At 48.7% G+C, this 22,310-nt stretch overlaps 2 protein-coding genes and 1 long non-coding RNA gene across 5 annotated transcripts in view; 2 read left to right on the top strand and 1 right to left on the bottom strand.

Moving 5' to 3' along the window:
* Positions 1–293: 293 nt before the first annotated feature.
* Dlx5 (distal-less homeobox 5) lies at positions 294–4,928 on the top strand. Of its 2 annotated transcripts, none has more exons than XM_045161105.1 (3): positions 294–979; positions 2,867–2,969; positions 4,072–4,206. In XM_045161105.1, the coding sequence occupies exons 1-2, from the start codon at positions 622–624 to the stop codon at positions 2,956–2,958; spliced, it is 450 nt and encodes a 149-aa protein (XP_045017040.1). In that variant the 5' UTR covers positions 294–621; the 3' UTR covers positions 2,959–2,969; positions 4,072–4,206. The 2 variants fall into 2 exon arrangements, with proteins under 2 accessions (XP_045017040.1, XP_004656254.1); XM_004656197.2 differs by having other exon boundaries at positions 299–979; positions 2,785–2,969; positions 4,072–4,928.
* Positions 4,929–11,260: 6,332 nt separating this feature from the next.
* LOC123463999 overlaps positions 11,261–22,310 on the top strand; it is a 53,626-nt gene continuing 42,576 nt past the window's right edge. The window contains exons 1-2 of one of the 2 annotated variants that reach the window (XR_006639291.1): positions 11,261–11,399; positions 12,939–13,417. This is a non-coding gene — a long non-coding RNA (uncharacterized LOC123463999). Of the gene's footprint in view, positions 11,400–12,938; positions 13,418–20,665; positions 21,031–22,310 lie in introns of those variants that run through there. The other variant, XR_006639292.1, reaches the window with a different exon arrangement.
* Positions 14,172–19,655, bottom strand: Dlx6 (distal-less homeobox 6). The gene is made up of 3 exons (XM_004656198.2): positions 18,625–19,655; positions 17,195–17,388; positions 14,172–15,438 (listed from the first exon to the last, which is right to left on the bottom strand). Exons 1-3 carry the CDS (start codon positions 19,088–19,090, stop codon positions 15,187–15,189), a joined length of 912 nt encoding a protein of 303 aa, XP_004656255.1. The 5' UTR covers positions 19,091–19,655; the 3' UTR covers positions 14,172–15,186.

Below are 22,310 nucleotides of genomic sequence, written 5' to 3'. Positions count from 1 at the left end.
CACTTTGGAGGCTGCTGATTGGGACATATTGTCTTCACACAGTACCGAGGTGGGGGCTTGGAGCTTGCGCGTGGTATAAAAAAATAAAAAATAAAAAAAAGATTGTCTGAGAGTCTCCCTCCCCTCCCCCAGGAAGCAACAACGCACACAGGCGGGAGCGCGCGCATACACACACACACACACACACACCTCCTTCACCCCCCCCTTTCTCTCCCTCCTCTCCTCTTCTCTCCCTCTCTCTCTCTCTCTCTCTCTCTCAGCAATGCTTTGTTGTGCTAAAACTAGTTGGACGAGTTAGGGTGTAGCTCCTGCTCCCGAGGCCCTGGCCAATGGAACCCGATCCACCCCGCTGTGCGTAAGCGCGCAATTAAGGATTTAACCAAGGCTGTGCTGCGCCTCTGCCTGCAGTCAGCTAGCCGGAGACAGAGCCTCCACGACTCCCAGCCTCCTCCTCGCCGCCGCCGCCTCCTCCGCTCCTCCTCCTCCTCTTCCTCCTCTTCCTCCTCCTCCTCCTCCCTCGCTCCCACGGCCATGTCTGCTTAGACCTGAGCAGCCCCACAGGCAACTTCGGCCGCTGTCGCCGCCACAAACAACTGGGACCGCCGCCTCCGCCGGTGAGCGATGACAGGAGTGTTTGACAGAAGAGTTCCCAGCATCCGATCGGGCGACTTCCAGGCTCCCTTCCAGACGTCCGCAGCCATGCACCACCCGTCTCAGGAATCGCCAACTTTGCCCGAGTCGTCGGCCACCGATTCCGACTACTACAGTCCCCCCACGGGGGGAGCCCCGCACGGCTACTGTTCTCCTACCTCGGCTTCCTACGGCAAAGCGCTCAATCCCTACCAATACCAATACCCCGGCGTCAACGGCTCGGCCACCAGCTACCCCGCCAAAGCCTACGCCGACTATGGCTACGCCAGCTCCTACCACCAGTACGGCGGCGCCTACAACCGCGTCCCCAGCGCGGCTAGCCAGCCAGGTACGGGGGCGGGGGGTGGGTGGAGGCGGATTCACAGAGGAGCGGGACTCCACTCCGGAGCACACGGGGTGGGGTGGCAGATGGGGTCACAGGGGAGTGGGAGGCTGCAAACAAGTGAGCGGCTTTCTCAGGTCCCCCAATTTAGGGACTCTTAGTGGAAGAACCCCCACGGAGGTTTAGACTGGCGTCTCTTCCCCCAGCCACCTCCCACACCTCCCAGGTCGCTCCTTCTCCGGATCCCCAGCTTGCCTAGCCAGAAATCCATCTAGGTTGGAAGCTCGGTAGGAAGGGACAGAAGAAATCAAGCTGCCCCAGTGGCGTTTGCGTAATAAAGGGGAGGTTAGTTGGATTTCTTTTTTCTTTTTTGAGAGAGAGTGCGCTGGGTTGGTGCGTGCCACAGTACAACGCTTACTGAAGACTCGGTTCAGCCCGAGTAACGAACGCCACGAGGCCGCTCAGTGCGGGTGCCTGGAGCGCACAGTGGAAGTCTGCGGGGTGGGGGTGTAATCGTCCAGAAAAGAGCTAGTCAGGAGCTTTGCGGTTTATCCAATGCATTTCCAAGTACAAAAAGGCATTTAAAGATAGAAGAGGGTTGCTGAGAGGTCACGTTGTTAAGTGGGATATCTTACACACACACACACACACACACCTATATGCCTAAATTTTGTCTGCTTCCTCCTCCCCCATCTCTTCCCTTTTCCTCTTTTGTCCAATTTGAAACTTACTTGAAGAATTTAAGAGGGTTAGTGAGCTTGGGCGGTAAATGAGAGGCATGAGGTCTCTGTGGAGAGTTTTTACTGGTAGAGTTTCATCTCTCCTCACCAGCACATTAATAAACCTGCTAATATTAGCATCCCCTAGTCTGGCAGAATGAAGACCACAGCCCTCATCCTCTACCCTTCCTCTCCCATGAGCTCGACACACACAGATTCTCCACGGGATCCACTTCCAGATTCACAGTATGGGGTGGGGGGTGGGGATGAAGAGGATAGATATATGGCTGGAGAGCATATTGGTAAAACACTGGTTCAGAAAGTCTCCGCTAACCCCCGTACATTTTTGACAGTGAGAATTCATCAGGATTTGCCTCCCCTTTGCTACGAAAATATTTCACTACTGATTCCATTTTAGTGTTCCTTCCACTGTCTCTGCCTTCGTGCACAAGTGGAAGAGGTTTTTCCCATTTGGCCAAGAACACATTAAGTCTATTTGTAAAAGAAACCAGACACATCTGCACCCTTACAGATCTGTAGTGAGATTATGGGGGCTGCATAATCGGCTCTCTGTCTGTGGCGGGCCGGACTGCTTGCGGCTGAAATAAGGGATCCTAGTTTTCTTATTGGTCTTTGAACTTTGGAGATCCCAGGCTAGCGTCTTCCGAGCTTCTGCTTCTGGCCTCAGCAGACGCCCGAACTGAAGCGGGGTCACGGCTCATGTCCTCCTGGCCCGGTATCCAGCGAAAGGATTGGTCACTTTCAACCCAGAAATGCTAGAGTGTAGGATGGGGTGGCGGGGGGAGTGGGGGTAGGATGGGAAAAGTAAGCCTTGCTGAAGGCTGCTTCTTTCCTCAATGCCAAGAAGCTGATACTCAGTGCTTTTCACAAATCTACCTGAAGCAACGCAGTGTAGATTAATCAGTCTGTTTCCACGATTTACTTGCGGGAGGGATATATTTCTCTGAGTTCTGAAAAGCAAGGGAGAATGAGGAGTACATAGTTTTAAAAAAATGTCAAGAATTGTATTTGTGGTCCTACGCATAGGGCCATTGTCTGCCCACAAACTCTAACCTAGTCTGTTTTATTTAGAGAAAGAAGTGGCCGAACCCGAGGTGAGGATGGTAAATGGCAAACCAAAGAAAGTTCGTAAACCCAGGACTATTTATTCCAGCTTTCAGCTGGCTGCGTTACAGAGAAGGTTTCAGAAGACCCAGTACCTCGCCCTGCCCGAGCGCGCGGAGCTGGCGGCCTCACTGGGACTGACGCAAACACAGGTAAATCCAGCCGCCGCCAGTACCGGCCCCGCCTTGCCTGCGAGCCTGGCTGGGCAGTGCAATTCGGTCGCAACTGGTTGGAGCCAATTCCATAGTCCTCACAGATTGACAGACAGACCGAAAGACACCAGCCCCGCGCCTTTCCCACCGGAGACTGGCGGGCCGTCCGGGACTTGTGACGGCGGGCATGGAATTCCTAGTCGGTCCCGGGAATGCGCCCCTGTATTGGGCCACCGGGGGCGAAGGACCAATGTTGTGGGGTGGAAACAATGGGAGGGTTGTTTCTGGTGTCGGAAGGAAGCGTCTGGTTCTCTTCAAGGCGCTGAGATTTTCTGGGGTGAGCGGGGAGCGAGGGTCTCTTGGTGATCTGCTGCCACGCAGAGGTCGCGAACGTCGCCTGGGGCAGGAGACACCAAGGGCTGTGCCCAGAGACTGCCGCAGCCTGAGAGTCGTGGGAGGGGGCGCTGTTGGCCGGGAAAATCTTCCTGGAGTGCCCCCTCACACACACCTCTCTACCTCCCGCCATTCCCCCTCCAACCCGCTGGGGCCTAAGTGGCAGAAAGAATGTTCAGGTCGCCGCCCAGTGCTCCAGGCGGATTCTGGCCTCACGACGCTGAGGATGGTGAAGGGAGTCGGGCGGGAGGTTGGGAAATCGCTCCTTTCTCTCTGCACCACGCGCCTTTGGCCGTGCCCACATCCCTTCCAGGTTCTGGCCATTGTTCAGGAGAGGGTTGCCACGAGGTGTTCTGTGGGTCCCCAGGCCCGTCACTGTGCTGCGGCCCAGCGCGGACCCCAGGCGCCGTGCACCCGCTCCTGGTCCCCTCCCTCCCCAGCCCCCACTCTCCAACCCGTGTCAAAGCCCCGGGCTTGGGTTCTCACCCTCTCTGCGGCCGGACGCGCTTTGGGCGGGCCAAGGCACATTCTAGTGGCTCTCTGTCCTTGCTTAGAATCAGGCCCAAGCCACCTGGCCATTCGTGGCCGTCTGAGATAAGCCAGAGTCCGGCTAGGGACCACAAGGAAGATGTCTTCAGTCTCTACCCCGGGAAAGGCGCGGGCAATTTCGGAGTGTTCCGGTAACGTGTGCCTTTGTTCCCCCACCCAGGTGAAAATCTGGTTTCAGAACAAAAGATCCAAGATCAAGAAGATAATGAAAAACGGGGAGATGCCCCCTGAGCACAGTCCTAGCTCCAGCGACCCCATGGCGTGTAACTCGCCGCAATCTCCAGCGGTTTGGGAGCCCCAAGGCTCTTCCCGCTCTCTCAGCCACCACCCTCATGCCCACCCTCCGACTTCCAACCAGTCCCCCGCGTCCAGCTACTTGGAGAACTCGGCTTCCTGGTACCCAAGCGCAGCCAGTTCCATCAATACCCACCTGCCGCCGCCGGGTTCCTTGCAGCACCCGCTGGCGCTGGCCTCCGGGACGCTCTATTAGATGGGCTGCTCTCTCTTTTTTTTTTTTTTTAATTTTTTAAATTTTTTTTTTGCGGGGGGAACTACTGTGTTTTACTGATTTATAAAATTCATAAGGAAAGGAATTCATATGGGAAAGTTTGGAAAACGGAAACAAAAAATTCATGTGTAAAGCTTTTTTGCATGTAAGTTATTGCATTTCAAAGGACCTCCCCCCCTTTTTTTACAAACGAACATTTTGCGCAACTGTGGACACTATCAATGGTGCCTTGAAATCTATGACCTCAACTTTTCAAAAGACTCTTTTCAATGTTATTTTATCCATGTAAATAAGTGTAGATAGAGGAATTAAACTGTATATTCTGGATAAATAAAATTATTTCGACCATGAAAGCAGAATGCTTCTGAAAACTGCTCCTTTTTGGCCCCTTAATAATTGGCTAGTGAGGCTATAAGGTGGCAATTAAGGAAAGCCAAGCTGCAGAGATGCAACAAGACTAATAATAATAATAATAATAATAATAACAATAATAAAGAAAACAGAAACCAGGGTTAGCATTGATGCTGAAGTATTAATGTTGAAGGATGTGTGTGTGTGTGTGTGTGTGTGTGTGTGTGTGTGTGTGGTGCTGTACTTTATATATCTGTGCCTCTATGTGGCCTGTTTATGGTACTGCTGATAGTCATACTTAGGTGTTTTGGGCCTATCCACAAAACCATTCTGATAATGTTAAATATAACCCCAATTGTTTCAGGTAGAATGTGATTCTGAAATCTAAATACATCCCTACTACCTTGTGCATGAATAACAAGACAACAGAAAATCCCTCAATAAACATGCTGAGTTCTAAGTTCAAAGCAGTTATGATGAACTGCCCCCCCCCATCATCTTGTGTATTGCCAAAGCAATTAGACAAATTACACTCCCTTCAAGGGAGCTTCCAAAGATGAGAAAAGGGAAAGAAAAAGAAATCTATGTTCATTCTTATGACATTTTTCAAAAATATGAAATGTTTGGTGCATGGCAAGTAATAGAGCCTTGAGAGTCCTTGTGCACATTATGATAAATCTGACTGGGTTCTTTTTCAGAGACAAGAGAATATCACAGTGACTGAGAACAATAATGTACCTAAAATCAGCAGGCCTTTCAGGGAATGTGCGGGGGAGGCTGGGGGGCATTCAGTGTCTTCTAAGCAAGGGTATTGCCAAGAGAGGGACTTTTGGGTGGGGGTGAAGGCATTGTGGCCCATATTGATTTTGTTTTGTGTGAGATAAGGTTCTTAATATAATTTTTCTTCCTCAGCCACTTTACCATTCTGGCTTTTGTTGTTGGTGGTGGTTTTTTGTTGTTGTTTTTTGTTTTCCAGAACAAGCTGTCTCTGCTTTGCTTTTGCATGAAACAGTGGCAAGGCCTGTTCTAAATCATGGGAAATGGAATCTCTTTGTGAAACCATCTTGGGGGCAAGCATGAAGGACTTGCAACAACTTGGCCTATGACTGGTTTTTCTCCTCACACCTCTGCGTGTAGATAGAGGAGTGTGCCCAGAGCTGCAGCCCTGTTCCAGAGTTATGGCCTCAGGCCTGAAGAGTAGGCGTCTTACTGGCTGGCTATTCTTTAGTCACCTCAATCTATTTCCTTAGGATACTAAGGGAATGTGTGTTGGGAATTACACGATGCATGTGAAGTTCTTTACAGCAAGAAAGTCAGCAGCAATAAATGTGACAAAAGAGCCTTCTTAAGGAGGGAGAGGATTAGAACATAAAAAATTACATCCTGTCATCTGAGAATTTCTGAGAAGGTTGGTCCAGGATTGGGAGACTAGACCTGAAAAGGCATGCAGGGGGCCCGGAGGGCGATTCTCTGTTTTCTCTCCGCCCCCCCCCCCTGCCACGCACCCTTACTCTTCCCCCTTTTCTCCACCACTCATCAGGTGTCTCCTCTATTTCTTCTTCCCTAGACCCCATTCCTTTCTTTCGAGAAGTGATGCTAAGCCCACCAAATTGAAACTTCTTGGCCCTTAGGGGTCCACGACATTTTGCCAGACTCAGGGGCAGCACGCTTAGGTCAGCCTGAGCTATTGGTTGATACTAACTCCCCTTCCCTCATTCCGCCCCCTCCCCTCAAATTGGGAACAACCTTTTCTCAGAAGTTTTTGCCTCCCCTCCCTCCAAACCTATGGTCCTTTCTAGGAAGAAGAATTGAAGGGGATTGGCACATCCAGTGAGGGGGTAACAGGGTGAGGGTGGCTCGTACCCCATGTTGTTTTCTGCCCTGGCAAAGAATAGAGTGGAGAAGAGGAAGGTATCTATTTCCTAAGATTCTTTCTGTGCTTGCAAAGAGTTGAGTAGTTTCCATTACACTGAAAGCCTGAGCTTTCTGGAGTCGCTGGCCTGGAGAAATCAAGCGGTTGCAGTTTTGAGAGCCAGGATTTCCATTGGGTGCGCGTGCCTCACCCCATTCTAAGGTGCGCTTTTGGGAAGATTGGCGGCAGTGTGCCTACCACACCGCCAACATTTCCCTCCCACTGGCTGCCAGAGTGACTAGGATGTACTTGGAACGCGTTCTTTTCTTTTCTGCACAAGCAGAGGGCAGATATTTTTTCAGTTCGTCTCCCTACACCCATTCCTGGAGGAAGAAAGGGATCCCTTCAGTAGTTCCAAACGGAAAGAAAGCGGGACCCTTGGTGGGAATGCGGGAGGGGAGAAGAGGGAAGCTCGTAATGACTACCCTCCACTCCTAGCTTGTCTTTAAGGACACTAAAGCCCAGCGCCAGCGCGGCCAGCCCTGCGCCCGCACAGACCCAGATTCGGTTTCAGTATTCCTTCCTGGTGCGAACCTCACTTGTGCCTCTTGCAGTGCCCTCTTCTTTCACGCGGTTTCTCCTCCTCCTCCTCTTTCTCTTCCTCCTTCTCCTTCTTCTTTTTCTTTTCTTCTCCTTCTTTTTAACTTGGTCAGGTAGCGGTGAACAAAAAAATTCTGGCAACCCAGTCTTCCATGGGCTTTCCCTGGCACCACGGGGATTCTCCCAGGGAATTTAACTCCCAGCAGTCCCGCGCCCAAGGATGTAAAAATAACAGATCCGCAGCAAAGTCTAAAAATATCTGTTTCTTTCGCGCTCCCTCCCTCCCACCTTCCTCTTCTCCTTTATTCTTTCTTTCCATATCTAATATACGTGTATCACTCCGCGGAATATTCTCGTGGCGGACCCCACCCTCCTTGGATTTCGCACTGAGGGTCCTCTGTCTGCCCCTTTCAGTCTGCCTACTTCTCAGGCAAGTGCCCCAGGATGAATCAAGCCAAATCCAAGTTTTAGGGGGTTTTTTTTGTTGGTTTTTTTTTTTTTTTTCAGTTGGTTCTACCTCCGCCCCTTAATTCCAACGCCCCATCACCAGACCTCCCTGCAAAGCCCAGGAGGCCCAGAGCATGTTGGCAGGGTTTGTGTGATTCCTCCGTGGCCTGTCCACCTCCAGGGCCCTCACGTAGAAGATCAGATAAATTGGCCTTTGTTTGAGGCTCGAGTTGGGCTAGGAGGATTTCTGCCCCCTTTCTCCCCCTTTTGCTGGCGGCCACCTCCCTGTGGGACTAGAGGCGGCCTGGGGATCCGAGAGAAGCCGCATTCCTGTGGGTGCCAGGCGGCTCCAGCACTGAGCCACAGGGCCTTAGACACACATAGTGGAACCCACAGACCTCTCTGCCCTTGATCTCACTCCCTTGCTGCCTCTCCCTCCGATGGGAGGCACCCACCAGGAGACAGTCTGCCCCCACTTGGTCATACCCAGGCCTTAGCCTCTTGTAACAGCGTGTTGACCCACACAGAGACGCATACGCACCCCTCCCCACAACACCCCCCAGGCTAGCATCTTCCCTCCCCTTATCCCACAACCCCAGACGCGCCGGCTGGCCTCCTCGGGCTCCTTTGATCCCATCCTCCGACGCCCCACGGCTCGCGGTGTCCCAACTGTTGCCATCCTGGGAGTCACCCACAGCGCACCAAGGATAGGCATTTCAGGCCTTCCTGCTGGTTGCCCAATAGTTCCCTGAGGCCTTGACCCCTGCAGTCTAAGGAGCTGCCTAGCACGAAGTGGTCAGGGTGCCCCGCATGAAACACTGCCCCCTTCACACCCCCTTCCCCTGACCCTCCTAATTTTCTAGTGTTTGGGAAGAGGGACTTTTAGAGTGACTCCACCACCTCCTCCCCGACCCATCTCTGCCATCCCTAGGATCGCGCGCCTACCAGTGACCACTGGGATCTGGCCAACCTTCAGCTCTGCACCCCCCCCACACACACACCCTTAGGGCAGTAGCTCTGGGACACCGTTCAGAAGCGCGCCAGGCGTGAATCAGTCCTGTGGTCAACCCCTGTCCTCCACGCTTAAGCACCCCCACTCCAGCGGCTGGGCGGAGGTCCCACACGTCCCAGAGCCTGGTGAGGGGGCTCTGCGGCTTGCTCCTGTCCTCAGCTCATTCTCCGGTTTGCCCGCAGATCTTGCACGTGTTGCTTGGGTTTCTCGGCCCAGTCCCAGTCCCAGAGAATTTTGGGCCTTGAAAAGAGCCCAGATAGCTGAGGCACGTGTGGGATTGGTTAAATCTTGTCTACACAGCCTCCCCTCCGCCCTTCCTCCTCCCATCCCTGGTGTTTTCTTCTGACCGGCTTTAGATTACGCCGTAGTGCGGTGTAAGGCAAAAAGTATTCATTGTCTCTACTGCCCAGGGTATGGGAGGTGAAGAGTTGACGGAACCTTCCCTTTCAATCCTTCAGGGTGGCAGACAGCAATGTAATAACTTGCTTTATAGTTCGATCTCTACCTACCCGTGAGGCTAGAAACGGGGCAGTTACAAGAATCTTTCTTTAAAGGAGATGAGAATCCTGCTTGGTAGCGATTAAAATGTTTCTGTTCTTTTGTTCGCTGGTTCTTATTTACTCCTGATTTATGGGGATCCGAAGAAGTGTCTTTGCCAAAAGCATATGTATTATTGAGTCTGTTCCACGTCCCAAACCAAGATTTATATAAAACCGTGAAATGCCACATATTACGACCTTTCACCACAGGAAGGAAAAAAAAATGGCTTCATAACTCGCTCCCTCTTTCTTGCTCTCCTCTAGGTCTCTCTCTCTCTTTCTCTTCCCCTCTCTCCCTTCTTCCCTCCCTCCCTCCTGATTTTAGTAACACTTCTCCGTGGAATCTACCACGCACAGTCTACTGTATTTACTGTGTTTTTTAAGTGAGGGGGGGTGATGAATGGAAAACAGTTCCCATGCTATTCTATGATTTATTTTAAAGCTTTTTTTTTTTTTTTTTTTTTTTTACTTTAAGAGATATGAAGACAGAACCTGCCAGTGGACTTATTGTCGTCCAAGGGCTATTTCTGCCACTTGACATTTGTCAGGTGGGGGGAGAGGGGAGGGGAAGAGGCAGGATATAGACTCGACTTTCATCTATAAACAGGGGTCACTAAACAGGGGACATTTTATTATTGCTCTTACATTCACAGGAGCTAGAGGGCCTGCTTGCCACCCTGCAGGGTGGCCCTGGCAGTGCAGCTCCCAGGTCTGTAAGGTGTTGGGAGGAGGGAGAAGTAACACACGCTGGCCTAGAGACTGGAAAACATACCCAGGAATTTCTTTATGCTCATAGTGGGAAAGACTGGACTCCCAGGGATATAAGGTCTTTAAGTATCTCTAACCAGGGGGTCTGCCTTAGAATTAGACTGGGGAAGTCTCTACCAGGGCAGGACCCATCCTCCTTAAAACAGCAGGTAGAATCCTTTGAGTGCTTGGACTATGAGACCTAGTTCCACTCCAGCATCTCTCTGCCTAACTCTCCTATCTCATGTTTCTTTGGTCATCTCATAAAGTGACTAACTTCACTCGTTTAGGTATATTGTGCCATATAGCAACAAAAGCAGCTGGTCTGGTTTATATTTTAAGGGGGAGTTAATTAATAAATTTAAAAACGAATAGTCAGCCAAGCCAACTGGAGAAGGCAGCTTCCCAGTTGGCTATATTTAATTAGCGCCAATTAATATATTTTCAGCTGATATCCTTCAAAACACACCATGGCATTTTTATTGTGAAAGAGAGGAGATGAGAAGCAAGAACTTATGAGCACACAGGGCGTTTTTGCACTGATAATAAGATTGCAAATTCATTTATTAAGAAAATATTTATAAACAAGTGACAGACACACTCCGAGGTGCCTTTGGTGGAAAGGATGGTGAAATTGACAAATGGTCTTTGCTTTGGGGGATGGGCACTTTCTCAAGTGGGGAAATGCTTTGGTAGAGAGAAGAAAAAGACAACAGCATTAAAAAAAAAAAAAAGAGGGGGAGAAAAATATTTCATCCAGACAGCAAGACTCAGCAGCCTTTGCAAATACATCACCCCATACTATTGAAGATTTGGACACGTAATGCTTCAGACCACTGATTTGCTATTTTCTTAATTCCTGCTCTTCTTTTTCCATATGAATCAAACAGTCTTTTGTCCTTCAAGGTTTGATTTGATCGCTACTGTTCACATTTCACTTTTGTATTTTCCTCTTCCTATACCATTACTCATTGAGTGCCCCGTGAAATTACAATCGTACATTTTCAACTCAGCAACCCATTTGCAGTGCAAAAATAGGGTCTAAATAATGGCTGAATTAGCCCTACTGGACAGTTTCAGATGTAACACTCTGTAATAATTATATTGCAGGCTGGATTAGGATGCTATTATCATAATCTGGACGTTTACAATTATCTGTAATTTGCAAAGATGCGCTAGGTCTTGATTACAGCAGGTTTTTTTTTTTTGTATCACGCTAACCATCACTAAACAGTGACAGTAATAACAGCTAATTTTGCTGGCAATATAAGAGGTGCTGGGGTGTGCAAACAATTTCACACCTGGATGTGCTCACTCAACCAAGAATATAGAGAAAGAGCTTCTGCCCTGAGACTCAGAAAAATACTCTCCTTGCTTCATATCAGTGTAGATTTCTAGCCTCTGATCATGGCTTAAGAGATATTCACTGGGGGTAAGTTTTTATTTCTTACATACTTCAAAACACAGTTACTATTTCTCTTCTCACACTAAATAATGCGTTGTTGTTGTGATTTACATCGACTACAACTTTGCATGTCTCAATTCTGAACTTTTATCCTCTTTTAACAGAAAAGGAATTGTTCTGATGGATAGGATTTGGGTAAGAGTGGGGATCTTAACCTGATTTGTCTGATTTGCTTTCTGTGCTGCTGATGTATTTGTTGTAGCTTGTGAGGGGAGACAGGGAAAGGACCAGGTTTCTGAGAGGTATGGAGGAAGCCTGGGATTCCAGGCTAATATCTATTTGAAAATTGTTACAACTGATCCTAGGTAATCAATTGAAGTCTGTAGAGCGGACATGATTTTGGGTTTTGAGATGTCAAGAAATCAAAGGAATCTGATCACGGAGCTTCTGTAGACTCAAAGGTAGGTGGGTCTGTGCAGAAGCAGGTATAGCCTGGATCTCTGGGTTTTGCAACCCCTTTGACATCTTCTCTCCAGCTGGGGAAAAGTTTGTGGAATAACTGGCCTCTGAAGCCCTCCAAGGCTGTTCTTTAGGGCCTTTGCCTCAGGCTGTCATATGTGTGTGGAGATGGTTGGGGGGCGGGTAGGTTATAAGGATCTTGGAGCTCACAGTGTGCTAAACCCAAATACTTTGACCCTGGGGGTCATGATTGGCTGAGATGTATAGCAAGATGTGGAGCTGAGGAACCAGTCTAGTTTAGGAAAGAAGTAAGAAACAGAGCTGTTCCATCTATAGATGACGCTGTTTCCTGACTCTGGTAACTTTATAAGCAGCTAGAAATTTTGAGTGTAGGAGCCACTGAAATCTTTCCCTTCCCCATCCCAGGGTAGAAAAAGCCTTTTTTTCTGGTTTCAGGAAGCTTTGGACTAAATTGTGTCCAAAAATAATGAGATGTTTATTGGAGGACAAATTGTCTCCTTCACTCCTACCTCAGTAGCTATTGCTCTCTCTCTCTCCTCTCTCTTCTCTCTCTCTCTCTGTCTGTCATTCTGTCTGTCTGAAATATGGTCAAAATTCAGCTGTGGAAGTCAAACTGCAGCCTGTGGGGAAGTATGAACATAGGGAAGTGTGGAGAGGCTCAGAGCATACCTTTTGCCCATGCCCCTCCCACCAATCCCTCCCTCAGAATGGGTTTCCTAGGAGGTCAATACGTTCTAAAGAGAGAAAAATATTAACCCTTGAGGTTCAGAGGATCTAGTGGGGATACCAGATCTAGGGGGACTATTTGGCAGAATTTGCTTAATTAAACTCATGTTAAGAGATAGAGATGGATACAAAAACACAATATGCTAACATACATTTTCTGGGTTTCAAAATTCTGCATTCACTGGTTTGGCATATATCTGGTGAATATTTTTTAAAGAAAAATTAGTGTTGGTTTTGATGTATGGTAGCTTTCCCTCTAACGTAATTTGAATAATTCAGCAAAGCCCCACTACCAGCTGTACTTCTGCAGCCTCTTCCATTCTTTTCAGCATTATAATTTTGGTTAATTTTCAATTTTAGGTCCTACGTCTCTGCAATTTGTGTATGAATAACAGAATAATTTCCCTCTTTTGTTTCGCCTTTCCTGTTCCTGAATCTAAATAAAGATGGCTTTTTAGTATTAAAAGTGGAAGAAAATTACAGGTAATTATCTTTGACGGTAAAAACGCTGTAATCAGCGGGCTACATGAAAAATTACTCTAATTATGGCTGCATTTAAGAGAATGGAAAAAAACCTTCTTGTGGATAAAAACCTTAAATTGTCCCCAATGTCTGCTTCAAATTGGATGGCACTGCAGCTGGAGGCTTTGTTCAGAATTGATCCTGGGGAGCTACGAACCCAAAGTTTCACAGTAGGAAGGGGAAAAAAAGAAAAGAAAACATTTTTCCTAATGTAACAATGCGAATGCTAGAAAATGACAAGACTGATCGGTTTTAAACCATTCTGAAGACTGACTGAGCGTGGAAGTTGCTCAACAAAAAAAGGAACGGGTATATTGGTAAGTAGTCTTTGCTTTGTGTCTAATTATAGTGACTGTCCTTTTGCACAACTGTATGTCGCTGTCATTATATGGAGCACTCCGAGTGTCTCTATTGACTTCTGATAAATGGCTCAGTGGTTTCAAGGTTCATAATTTGAAGGATGCCCAGGTCTGTAGCCATTAATTCTCACAGTATGGGGCTTCCCGCTTGTATGACGAAAGGATTTTTCATTTTCATTATTTCTTTGCTTTCCACAAGATCAGAAGGATGTGGTTCTCACAGGATAGTTTGTCCTACCTAGGTAGTTTGCAATAGGTTTTAAAGATTAAGTAGTCAAAATTGTGCACTTTGCTTTCTAGGTTTTATTTTTATTCTTTCCTTTTGTCACGTAAAAAAAAAAAATGCTTCCAAAGGCAAGTACAACTTTAAGATTTGGGCTCGGAAAAGGGAAAAGAGCATACTTAGTTCCAGAAATAGAAATTACTGAATGTCTACAAGCTAATCTGGGGACATGTCATTCTAATGTTTTAAAAAAATAGAAAAAATGTGTAGAAAACACAAGAAAAAACTAAAATGAAGAGGAAGCTGAGAGAACATCCATGGCTAATGTTGGTACCTAAGACAAAGGCTGATGGTGCAAAATGATATCTTTGAGGCACTTGATATTTATGTAAAGAGTTTCCCATATCAGGAAATAGAAATTCTTTTAAGTGTGATAGAAAATATGAGGAGGAGGGGCGGAGGAAAGAGACAGAAACACACAGAGAAATATACAGGACACTCCCAGCATTTTGTGGCTTTTACTCCATATATGAAAGAAGACAAAAACATACAAAGTATATATACAACTAAAATTCAACAATATATACAGAAATGTTTCTCCATATAAACATCCCTATTAGCTTAGTGAATGCTACCAATTCACCCGGTAAAGGTGTCAAAGTGTTAGAACGGTGATTTTGGTTGTTTCCTTAGTCTTTCCTGATTCCAGTTCATGGGGTGGGGATGGGGTAGGGAAAGGTCATTTTTCTTGTTGCTGTTTGTGTGTGTGTGTGTTTTAATTAAATCATTGTTAGCCATCATTCTGATATAAACATGCAGCAGTTTCCTTTGTGGCAACTTTCTAGTTGTACAGCCAATATTTTCCTTTCTTCTTTAGAGAAGGGATGTTACTACAGAGGATTCCCCCCCGACACACTTTTTTTCCCTCTTTCTTTGTCAGTCTGGCATTAGTAAATAACAATGCAGGAGTCCAAAACGCTTCTCTTTCATCATGTAATGTCTTAAACTCATTAAACAAGTAAAAATGCTGCCATGTTTGTGCAGGTTCTTCTGGTGTGGGAGGGTGTCTGTAAAAAAAAAAGTCATTTTGATGGATGCTCCAGTAGAGAAGAAGAGGTGCAGAGCCTGAACCCCAGAGAAATATCCTTACAGTAAGGGTTTTTCAAACCACTGGCACACAACCAGCCTCTCTCACTTTTTCTCTCTCCTGCAAGGTCAGTTACTAAGGTTCTTCAAGGGAGGAAAAGGTAGGGAAGAGAGAAAGGAATAATAAAGAAAGGTGGAAAAAAATAAGGATGAATAAGAAAAAGAAAAGAGTGAGAAAGGGAAAGAAAGGAGGGAAAGAGAGGAAGGGGGAGAAAGAAAGAAGCAGAGAGCTGTGGTTTCTGGCCACACACACAAGTTCTCCAAGCTTGCTCCTTAGGCTGTGTTTGGCAGCTGCAATCAAGTCCAGGATCCTCCATGCCTGGGTCCGACTCTCCCTTAGGCTGTACCCTCAGACAACTCACATCATCTGTGGTCTCTGCATAGTGTCCTGGTGTGGTGAGGAATACCAGTGCGAATAGCCAGGCATGTAGCTGTTGGGGGGCATACTGACGCCCTTGGCTGAGGCAGAAACGTCCCACACTGGAGGCAGCGCAGGCGAGCGTGGTGACAGGGCTGCTGAGCCTGGGAGGGGGTCACTCTCGTGAGGGTTACTGCCCTGCTTCAGCAGTTTCTTAAACTTAGAGCGCTTGTTCTGAAACCATATCTTCACCTGGAAGAAATGCAGCAGTCATTAGGCAAGATAAACATCAAACCAGTGTCTTTAGAGGCATCTCAGGCTTAAAAGCAATATTAAAATTAAAATAAAATGCTACTGAACTACCAAGAGGTCTCCACCACTCTTTTCTCCCCCTCTTTCATTTCCATCCCTTCTCTGCATCCTACTGGCTGTCTAGTCAGGATGCCTACCATCCTTGTGTTTCTTGGGCTGCATACCAATCTGAATTTAAAGCAGCTTAAAGAAGGGTAAGAAAGAAATGGAATGAGATAAATGGGCCCAAAACTGGGTAAAGGACTTTTTAAAGGAGCAGTTTTTAGATCCAAACCATACAGCTAAATTCACCTCCTCTGATTGTTTTTATTTACTACCTGAAAGCTGGCATTGCTATGCATACACAGTTAGCAAATGACTATAAGTAGATGAAACCCTGCATGTTCATAACCACACTCCTTGAACATATCTATGCATGTAGTACACAGACCATGGATATGCATGAAGTGTCTTTTTCCAGGCATAAATATATCCCAGAATCCTGCAGGAATAAAGGACAGAACATTCCATATCCCCTACATTGATTATTATGTATTCAAACAGTGGCCAACGATTCAACAATCATATAATAATAGCTAGTGTACTTACAACTGTAAAAGACCTCTGAAAAGTAAACGTGAGTCAGAAATCTGTGTTGGTAGCTTATTTAGGCCAACATCCCAAATCTATTTTATTCAATGAAAATTCTATGAAGTATCTTTACCTTTAAAATTCCTGGAATCTTCTTTTCCAATAATAATACAAGTTACTGAGGAGCTAGTCCTTTCATATCAAACCTCAAATATTTTCAGAGCCAATATGGCAATGGAAACCAGGCAATTGAAAAAAGCATAGCAAAATGGTCTTCAGGCACCATTCTGCCAATCTTTACACAAAACCTGAAGTGAAGATCACTCACCTCAGGAAAAAGCCTTGTCACCCCAAGCAGATGAATTAACTGCAGGTGACTGCACACTGGCTTTATGGCCAGGGTTTGAAAAATGCCCACCCGAAATATCCCATCTATCTTTCAAATTAGCAAGGTTAGAGAACTTCAGCAAGTGTTCTCTGTAACTTCCCCCGCTGTAATTTGGAGAGTATTATTTTGATCTTCAATTCTGTCAAGTCCTGTGCTCCAGGTATATACTTTAACACGAACAATTCAGTGCCAGGACGACTCAACCACAGAGATTAAAGCAATCTTCAGAAAACCGCACCTTACCCATCCTTGCACATGGATGCCTTGATTAGACCCACTGGAGACTATGCCTACCTGACTTTTCCTCCCGAAAGCCTCACAAGTTTTCTTCCTATTTCAAAGAGTTGAAATTCTTATTAGCTCCCAGGAGCCACGAAAAGATCTTTAAGAGAGGTGGGCCTTACTTTGCTTCCTGGCCGAGACACCTTTTTCTCTCCTACACGGATTGTTCTCTTTTATGTCATTGTGCTCTGGAATAGGATTTGATTGAATTATGAGTTTGTTCACCAAGGGGTGCTAGGCTCATTGGGGTCATAGAGGGTGGTTATGCAAATCCAATCCAGGTCATTTATTCCAAACTGTGTAATCCTGGGAAGGTGCGCAACTGGAGCAAAAGCATTTGTCATTAAGCTCCTTCCATCCTTGTTGGACTAGGCCAAAAATTCCTCCTGGTGTGCTCCCTGCCCGATTGCAAGCGGTGCCTGCTTTTCAGGGAAACTCAGGCTTCCTGGGAATTACCTGTGTTTGTGTCAGTCCTAAGGAAGCTGCCAGTTCGGCTCTCTCGGGAAGGGCCAGGTACTGAGTCTGCTGAAAACGATGGTTTAAAGCCTGAAGCTGCAGGCTGGAATAAATGGTTCGAGGCTTCCGAATCTTTTTCCCTTTTCCGTTGAACCTGATTTCTCCGTTTTCAATCACTGTAGTTTTTTGTTGATCTGTAAGCAAATGACACAGGAGCGGTCAACTGTGAAGCTACCGCTGCGGTATCCCTTCGTCATGGCAAGGCCTGCCTAGTTTTCCCCAAGCTTAAAACTGGTTTCCTCGAAGTATCCCCACGCTGCCCTGAACTCCCTGGATCCACCGGGCTCAATTCTCCCCAGAGGGTGTGTTAACTTCTCCCCGACTCTGTGTCTGGTGGCTGGACCCAGGAAACCCTTGGCGAAACAGCAGCGCCTTTCGCCGCAGTGAAGGCAGTGCTGGCGGCTTTCTGGGGAGCATAGAGCTGGAAGGCACGGGTTCTCTAGGCCCAGCAGGGCTCCACCGACTGGTTTTACAGTGCCTGAGGCTGTCTTTGAGTTACGCGAATGTTTTCGTGGTCAGTTTATTTGATGTCACCCAGCTCCAAGCCTGGTGCATTAAGTGCCCTCCAAGTGTTGAAAATGAAGATGTCGGAGGGATCAAAACCCGAAATAACCAGGCGCGTTCAGAGCAGCGTGAGGGGTGTTTGCACCTTTCGGCACAACTTTGTCCCCTCGGGTGCAGAGAACCATCAGCCAGAGGCCCTCTGTTTAGCTTCTGGGAACAAAGGAGCGGCCAACGTACTGTTGAAAACCTAGAGGGAGGGGGCCCAGTCAGAATGGGGAGTGGGGGACTGGGGACGCCTCAAAGCCCACAGGGAAATAAAAAAGCCCAATTACACTAGTTTAACCAGAGCCACAGGCCACAGCGGCTTTTCTCTCAGTCACCGGGGCGCACCGGGTGCCCCACGCAAAGTAGGCCAGTGCCTGCCCAGCTTGGGGTGACAGGTCCAGCCAGCTCCCCAGTTTTGGCACAGTAACTGCCCCCTTCCTAACCAACGCGGGTGCGGGCGACTGAGAAGGAGCCAGGCCAAAGGAGCTCGGACCCTGCGCGCAGCACCGCGAAGCGGAGCGCGCAGCGGGGAACGCGGGCCGTCCCGGGGAGCGGGCCGGGAGGGGGGACCGCCTCGGCGGGACGGGGCCGGGCTGGGGGTGGGAGAGGCCGGCAGGCGGGCGTCAGGCGAACAGTTCGCGCACGGGAGAGGGGGCCCGGATGGGAGGGAGGGGGCGCGTGCCCGGCCGCCCAAAGGAGGGGACCGGCCGCGGCCCCCGGGGCGTCCGAGGAGGAAGTGCTCGGAGCAGGCTGGGTGGAGGGGACAGTGGGGAGGCGGGAGAAAAGCGAGCGGTCCCCCCCGCCCCCCGGCGGCCTCTCACCTGCGTCGTCCCCTCGCGTCTGGGCCGCCGCGCTGCTGTTGTGGTAGGACTGGAGGTAAGGGCTGTGCTGCGAGTGGCTCATGTACGGGTAGGCGGCGAGCGAGCGGTGGTTGTAGGAGTTGCCTCCGCCGCCCGCCGACGCGTAGGGCGAGCCGTGGTGGTGGTGGTGCTGGTGGTGGTGGTGGTGGTGCGAGCCGGCCGCCGCCGCCGCCGCCGCCGCGGCGGAGTGCAGGCAGTGCAGCGGGTAGTGCGCGCCTGCCATGGCCGGGGAGCTCTGCTGCGAGTGCGGCGGCGGCGGCGGCGGTGGCGGCGGCGGAGGCTGCTGCTGCTGCTGCGGTGGCGGCGGCGGCGGCGGCTGCTGCTGCTGCTGCTGCTGTTGCTGCTGCTGCTGCCCGAACTCCATGAAGGCGGATTTGGACGAGTCCTGGCCTTCCAAGCCGTCAGCCATCGTAGTCATGGTCATCATCAAAACTTTGGGGGCTGGAGAAAGCCTTCTCCCGGGTTTCCTCCACCCTCCCCCACTTGGCTCTCGCTGCTCTCCCCTCGGCAGCCACCTTAGCTCTTGGGATCCTTGCAAAAAAAATTAAAAAAAATTAAAAGGGAGGGGGAGGGCAGAGGTTGTTCTCCGTCTCCCTCGCTCTTCTCTATTTTTCATATATATGTATATAGAGATATATATATATAATTTAATATAAAGAGATATAGTGAGCAGGGCCTTGTTAACCCAAAAGGTGCAAGAAGGGGGAGGGATGGGAGAGGAGAGGGGGAGGGGGAATCTGCTCTCTCTCTCTCTCTCTCTCTCTCTCTCCCCCCCTCTTTTGCTTTCCCCCCTTGTATTTTTTTGGGGGCTGGTGCAGTTTAAGGCAGAGATTTTAAGGTGGATTCTGCGAAAGTTGCGCGTCTGCTTTCAGACTTGATGCAGACGCCACGAGTCGAATGGTTTGTCTCCAAAGGGCAGCGCCTCCCCATTGGTCAGTCGCCCCCTGACGTCACAGGCGCACAGCTTCTACTGGAGTGTGCGCGGCTCTCCGGCTTCTTCGCCTACCTAAGGCAACTCCAATCCCAGCCAAGCAGCTGTCCCGGGCTGTGCAGCGCGGCTCCGGGAGCTGCGGCCCAGGAAGACGCCAGCATCCCGGGCTGGCCACCGACGCTTCTTCCCTCCTGAGCTCGATCACCAAATTCTGGAGCTCGGGTTTCCAGTGTCGCAGTCTCGAAAACAGATTGGCCAAAGGCCTCCCTCCCTCCCTCTGTCTCTCTCTTTCTCCTTCTCTCTCTCAATTTCCTGGCGCTCTTAAGGGCTGCCGGTGCTCAGTAGCAGTGCCCCTTGCATTTAAGGCCACCCCCCCCTTGACCTTCTGCCCTCGCACCCCAGCCTCACCACTCACCACTCACCATGCTCCCGTGGGAGCGCCCTGTCACCACGGATTTTTCTAGACCATTCTTTATTGAAACCATCGAGGGAAGAACCCCCACACCTGGACTCCACCTCGTGGGGAGGGGGTAGTAAATAAAGTAGAAAAATCAGACCCTGTTTAGCGAGATCCCTGTCGTTTCAGAATCTACTTCATATATATTGAATCTCCTAAAAAGAGGTGTTTTGTTTTTGTTTTTTGGTTCCCCCCCCCCCCAGAACGCAGCCGCCTGTTCTGCGAGGGAGTCGTTGGAAGGCTGACAGTAATGCATTTTTTCCTATTGAAAACAGAAGCTACTGTAATGCTTTCAAATATATGCAAATGATACATGCGGTTAGTGGTTTGGCAAATCTTGATTACAATATAAACTACCCAAGTAAAAGTGCCTTCGTCCTAAATTTGTCTCTCGATTACAATTCCAATTGATTTTATTTTATTGTCAACATTGTTAATGATAAAAATAGAGTCGTTTTACAGTTATTTTTACTTTCTGGAAGGAGGCAATTAGAGTTCTAATCAGGAATACACAAAAATCTCCCATGATTAACTGCAGTACTTTGTTCAAATTGCTGCTATAAAATTCAGAACAATTTGCCTGTAATGATTATGGACTGGGTTTATTTTGGGAGGTGGAATAAAAGTGGATATAGCATAAATTATCCTCTAATTATACACCAGTGTCGCCTCAATTATCCTCTTATCAAAATGGTTGTCTAACTGCCGCATTTAGTTTCAATTCTCTCCTTTTTTTCTATAAAAAGAACTTCATACCTTGTTATTATTAATCCATTTATTATTTGCAAGGGGATTTATATCCTCACATGCAGGTGGTAGAACCACTTCTCTTTCAAAGATGGACTGGGGAAAGACATTAAGTTTGGAGCAGCCCGGGGTTTCGGATCTAGCCTTTCTCCCTCTGGTTTCCAGACTCAGATCCAAGCAACCAAGCCAGGACAGCGGAACCCAGGCGTGCAGCTCAGGCCCCGACCGTCAGGTAGGAGAGCCCGTCCCAGCCCTAGGCGCCTAGGAAGGCAAGCCCAGGCCTCATGGAGGTTGGGTCTGGGCACTGCAGGTAGGCGCTGGGTGTTCATTGTAGCCAGATGACAGAGACTGGGTGGGCGAAACCTGCAGACCTGGGTCTGGCTTGGTGCCTACTTTTGTAGTCACAGACCCCTAAGCCGGGAGCCTTTGACCACACGAAGAAATGTGCCACCTAACAACCTTATGTCGTGGTGTTTGGAGTTTAAGGGTACAGAAAACCTCCTCAGGTCTTCTTCCTACATTTCTGCACCCATATCCCATAAATTAGGCGACCCAGGGAACCCGAGAAGTGGAGACTTTGGAGGTGCTGTTTTGGATGGTAATTCCAGCAAAGGGTGGCTGCAGACCGGGCTCCTGGGTCACTTTTTACAGACTGAGCGAAGGTCGCCCCCCCCCCCCGCAGTGGCTTATGCTGTATGATAATTGATTTTTTTCCCCCCAGTTTCTTGACTCGGGTCTCCAGGCATCCTCCGGCAAGTTTGCCATGTTCTTGTCCCTTCTTTCTTTTCTTTCTTTATCAGAAGACCCGAAGCTCGCTGCAGCCGACGGCTTTTTGCCATAGTTTTCTGGGTAGCGACATTTGCTCTCCTCTCCCCCTCCTTTCCCCACTTCTCCACGCTGAACTCAGGAGCCGGTTCAATAACTCTGAATTCATTTTTAAGTGGAGTCCCTTGTTCCTTTGCTTTAACAAGAGGTGCACTTTAACACGCGAGTCTGTAATGCGATCCAAGCGCTCACAAATCGGCAGTGAATAAAACATCAGTATCTTCAAGGAAAATGAAAGGTGGGTTGGGTAAGGGGAAGATGGGGGACAGAAAGAAAAATCTCGGAAAAAAAAGGAGCACCCCACCCACACACACACACTCCCTGTGCGCTCGCAGCGGGCTGTGCGCCCAGCTTGTAATGTCCTCAAAGCCAGAAGGTATACATGGCAGTTTTATTGCCTTATACCCTGCAGCTTGCTGTTAACACGGTGAAGGCGTTTCTCCCCCATGCTTGTCTTCTGTGTCTCTCCCTTTATGCTCGCAGGTGCATTGCTGTTTTCACGGGCTTCCTGCAACCGTAATGGCATTCGGAGTGTGATGTTCAATGCAGGGGCCAGGGAAGGTTCCCTCAACCTAATCCTTAGACTTCCGGCGAACTGCCTATCTTTGCAAAGGGATTCCCTTCCCCTTTCCCTCTTTATTTAATTCTCCAGGAAACCATATAGGCTGGAATTGTTTGTGCAGGTTA

This window comes from Jaculus jaculus, chromosome 10, assembly GCF_020740685.1.
Source record: "Jaculus jaculus isolate mJacJac1 chromosome 10, mJacJac1.mat.Y.cur, whole genome shotgun sequence".
Taxonomy (NCBI): Eukaryota; Metazoa; Chordata; class Mammalia; order Rodentia; family Dipodidae; genus Jaculus; species Jaculus jaculus.
Note: the sequence above shows the minus strand (reverse complement) of the source record. Positions and strands in the feature narration are given on the sequence as shown.